Source organism: Bombina bombina, chromosome 11 (genome assembly GCF_027579735.1).
Source record: "Bombina bombina isolate aBomBom1 chromosome 11, aBomBom1.pri, whole genome shotgun sequence".
In the NCBI taxonomy this organism is placed as follows: Eukaryota; Metazoa; Chordata; class Amphibia; order Anura; family Bombinatoridae; genus Bombina; species Bombina bombina.
Genome location: NC_069509.1, coordinates 13059694 through 13064853, shown reverse-complemented (window position 1 = coordinate 13064853; position 5160 = coordinate 13059694). Strand labels below are relative to the sequence as shown.

Here is a 5160-nt window from a genome sequence, read left to right as displayed (position 1 = left end):
ATTTTAAACGTTATTTTTTTCCCCATATACATCAATGGGGCTGCGTTACGAGCTTTTCTTTCCATGATCGCAGGTGTTAGACTTGTTTCTGACCCGCTCTCCCCATTGATGTCTATGGGGAAAGCGTGCACAAGCACGTCAAAACATAGCTTGAATTTTGTGCAGTATGGAGTTTAAAAGCACCATATCGCACACACAAGCCTGGTTTTTAAAAACTTGGAATGGCTGCACTATAGGGTGTTAAAAAAACGCAACTTTTTTTGTGTTCGTTAATGTCCCCATAGAGCGCATAACTCGTAATCTAGCTGTGAATTAATTAACTTCAGAGATGTCTGTTCAAAGTAACAATAATGATTATGTTGTTGAATTAAGTACAAAAATGTAACACTGGTATCAGAATGAAGCACTGACTAGGCAAAATCTATATATTCTTCCTACATTGGGTACCGTGTTATAAATAATAGTTTTTATTTGCAATCACCAAGGGTAAAAACAAGAAAACTAAATATTGTGAAATCAGTGGTGTATCAGTCTGACACACTTATCTCAGCTAAACTCTAAAATACATACAGAATAAAAGCTCATATTCTAACAGCACAAAAGACACAGTGATTGGCTAAGAATTTAAAGAGACAATACTTCATTATATAATCAAAGGAATTAATAGATTTTTACAATATTCCTATATAGAAAGCTTTCTAAAGATAAACATTCCAATACCATGCAGACATTATATGAAATAAAGAACATAGCATTGTGAAGGGCTAGATATGACATTCATGTAAACCAGACTAATGAACCATCTATAAGGAAATTCAGCAGAGTTATAACTGAGGTGAAATATAGATGAGTGGCTTGTATACAGTAGATGGTCAGAGGTACATAAACTGTTACAATATATATTGTGTGCTGTCTCATATCTTTACTAATTCAATAGTTTTCAGCAAACCAAATATTTGCTGATATATAAATGTTATTTATACTTAGTTACTTTTCTCTAACAATGCATCAATGGAATATATTTGTTTTAATTGTTATATAGGTTTACAAGCTGCAGCACAGATTCATTTGGTGATAGGGCATTAATATGTATTTTTTTTTTTATCTAATAAAAAAATATAACTTATAAAAAATATATATGGCATGAGATAATTACTAAAGAGCAATTTTAAAATATCAATTGTGATTGGAGGTGGAGTTTAAAATATCATATTCAACAGTAGCTGGTGTTATCTGCACAACGTTTTGGTAGCAATGTTCAGAGATAGACACACGGATATAGATAGAAAGTTAGATAGATAGATGAAACATAGATGAATAGATAGATAGATTGATAGATAGATGATGGATGGATGGATAGAAAGGTAGGTAAATAGATAGTGTTTAATAATCAAGTAGAATCTTTTCATAATACACATAATATTGCCAAAAGGCGAACTGGTCTTCATTACCATACTAAAATGACAGGGTCACTACTTAATACACAGGAAAAACTTAGAAAAATTATTTTTCAGTTTAGGGCTGCCACATACCACAATCACAGCCTGGGCTGCTGGATACAAATGAATGAATGATGCTGTAATATTGATCACATTATGGTTAGGAATGGTGAAGAAAGCCATTATGCCTTCAGACACATTAAAAATCACATAAACAATGATAAGAAGCGTCATGGTCCTACACGCTCTGTAATGAGCCTCAAGCTGGTGAGATCTCACAGTGGATACATTGAGTTTCATTTGCCGTATGTGTGTCAGTAGAGAGGACACAGTAAACCCAATGGACAGAAGGGCTAAAACAAGGGGTAAGGAACTTCCAAGTGCCAAGAATGTAAGACCATACTGGATATCACGAATAAAAACATTATTGGTAGTTTCATTATTATTAGCCATACAATTCTCAGTTTTGTTCTGATTACATTTGTTATGAACATTAATAATAGAGGGAAGACCAATGCAGAAGGACACCAGGACTGTGACCAGGAAGAGCTTGAGGACCACATCTGGAAGTCTCAGCTTCAGACTTCTCATGACTCTGTGATTGAATCTGACAATGGTGACGCAGTAAAAGGTGCAGAGCCAGGCTGTAAGCCAGAAGCTGAGGGTAACAAAGGTATAAAACAAGATGTGTGCAACGGATCTGAATTCTTTAGAACCTAGCCAGGAAAATGGAAGACATTTAGCAATTCCTTCCACTGCCATAACACACTGCAGGAGCAAGTTGCATAGTCCCATACAGAACTGGATCTGATTGCCAGGACTCTGGCTGAGAAGTCCATTCTGGTCATGAAAAATCACAGTGATGATAAATGCATTAGAGAAGGTCCCCAAAACTGCCCCAATAGAAATAACTGTTATTGTCACTATCTGTGATGTAGAATGCATGGCTTCTGCTGCTAATGTGTTTGATGTTATATTGAAATGTGTAAATAATATACAGAACAAAGTATGTTTATACCAAGAGGCTTATGCAAATTCTCAGCACTATATGATTTCCATCACAAATTTGCAGCTCATTCAAAAACATTTAATTTGTGTATGTGTGTCTTTACTGTCCTAAGGTTTGTCTATATTAATCCAGATAAAAAAATAGAAGCAAAATGCATTTCTCTGTTATGGAAGTAATGATCAGATATATTCTCCATTAATCTATTTCTCAGCTATGTTGGTCACATAACCCTATACATCATGTGTTTAGTACAATCAGTGTAGTATGTGACATCTGCTATATGATTACATACCCCTATACATCATGTGTTTAGTACAATCAGTGTAGTATGTGACATCTGCTATATGATTACATAACCCTATACATCATGTGTTTAGTACAATCAGTGTAGTATGTGACATCTGCTATATGATTACATAACCCTATACATCATGTGTTTAGTACAATCAGTGTAGTATGTGACATCTGCTATATGATTACATAACCCTATACATCATGTGTTTAGTACAATCAGTGTAGTATGTGACATCTGCTATATGATTACATAACCCTATACATCATGTGTTTAGTACAATCAGTGTAGTATGTGACATCTGCTATATGATTACATAACCCTATACATCATGTGTTTAGTACAATCAGTGTAGTATGTGACATCTGCTATATGATTACATAACCCTATACATCATGTGTTTAGTACAATCAGTGTAGTATGTGACATCTGCTATATGATTATATAACCCTATACACCATGTATTTAGTACAATCAGTGTAGTAGGTGACATCTGCTATATGATTACATTACCCTATACAACATGTGTTTAGTACAATAAGTGTAGTATGTGACATCTGCTATATGATTACATAACCCTATACATCATGTGTTTAGTACAATCAGTGTAGTATGTGACATCTGCTATATGATTACATAACCCTATAAATCATGTGTTTAGTACAATCAGTGTAGTATGTGACATCTGCTATATGATTATATAACCCTATACATAATGCGTTTAGTACAATCAGTGTAGTATGTGACATCTACTGTATGATTACATAACCCTATACATCATGTGTTTAGTACAATCAGTGCAGTATGTGACATCTGCTATATGATTATATAACCCTATACATAATGCGTTTAGTACAATCAGTGTAGTATGTGACATCTGCTATATGATTACTTAACCCTATACATCATGTGTTTAGTACAATCAGTGCATGTGACATCTGCTATATGATTACATAACCCTATACATCATGTGTTTAGTACAATCAGTGCAGTATGTGACATCTACTATATGATTACATAACCCTATACATCATGTGTTTAGTACAATCAGTAAAGTATGTGACATCTGCTATATGATTACATAACCCTATACATCATGTGTTTAGTACAATCAGTGTAGTATGTGACATCTGCTATATGATTACATAACCCTATACATCATGTGTTTAGTACAATCAGTAAAGTATGTGACATCTGCTATATGATTACATAACCCTATACATCATGTGTTTAGTACAATCAGTGTAGTATGTGACATCTGCTGTATGATTACATAACCCTATACATCATGTGTTTAGTACAATCAGTGTAGTATGTGACATCTGCTATATGATTACATAACCCTATACATCATGTGTTTAGTACAATCAGTGTAGTATGTGACATCTGCTGTATGATTACATAACCCTATACATCATGTGTTTAGTACAATCAGTGTAGTATGTGACATCTGCTGTATGATTACATAACCCTATACATCATGAGCTTAGTACAATCAGTGTAGTATGAGACATCTGCTATATGATTACATAACCCTATACATCATGTGTTTAGTACAATCAGTGTAGTATGTGACATCTGCTATATGATTACATAACCCTATACATCATATGTTTAGTACAATCAGTGTAGTATGTGACATCTGATATATGATTACATATCCCTATACATCATGTGTTTAGTACAATAAGTGTAGTATGTGACATCTGCTATATGATTACATAACCCTATACATCATGTCTTTAGTACAATCAGTGTAGTATGTGACATCTGCTATATGATTACATAACCCTATACATCGTGTGTTTAGTACAATCAGTGTAGTATGTGACATCTGCTATATGATTACATAACCCTATACATCGTGTGTTTAGTACAATCAGTGTAGTATGTGACATCTGCTATATGATTACATAACCCTATACATCATGTGTTTAGTACAATCAGTGTAGTATGATACATCTGCTGTATGATTACATAACCCTATACATCATGTGTTTAGTACAATCAGTGTAGTATGTGACATCTGCTATATGATTACATAACCCTATACATCATGTGTTTAGTACAATGTGTAGTATGTGACATCAGCTATATGATTACATAACCCTATACATCATGTGTTTAGTACAATCAGTGTAGTATGTGACATCAGCTATATGATTACATAACCCTATACATCATGTGTTTAGTACAATGTGTAGTATGTGATATCTGCTATATGATTACATAACCCTATACATCATGTGTTTAGTACAATCAGTTTAGTATGTGACATCTGCTGTATGATTACATAACCCTATACATCATGTGTTTAGTACAATCAGTGTAGTATGTGACATCAGCTATATGATTACATAACCCTTTACATCATGTGTTTAGTACAATCAGTGTAGTATGTGACATCTGTTATATGATTA

At 33.7% G+C, this 5160-nt stretch overlaps 1 protein-coding gene across 1 annotated transcript; it reads right to left on the bottom strand.

The window, feature by feature from the left end:
- Positions 1 to 1472: 1472 nt before the first annotated feature.
- Positions 1473 to 2384, bottom strand: LOC128642164 (taste receptor type 2 member 40-like). Its single transcript, XM_053694845.1, has one exon. The coding sequence runs from the start codon at positions 2382 to 2384 to the stop codon at positions 1473 to 1475; it is 912 nt and encodes a 303-aa protein (XP_053550820.1).
- Positions 2385 to 5160: the final 2776 nt, after the last annotated feature.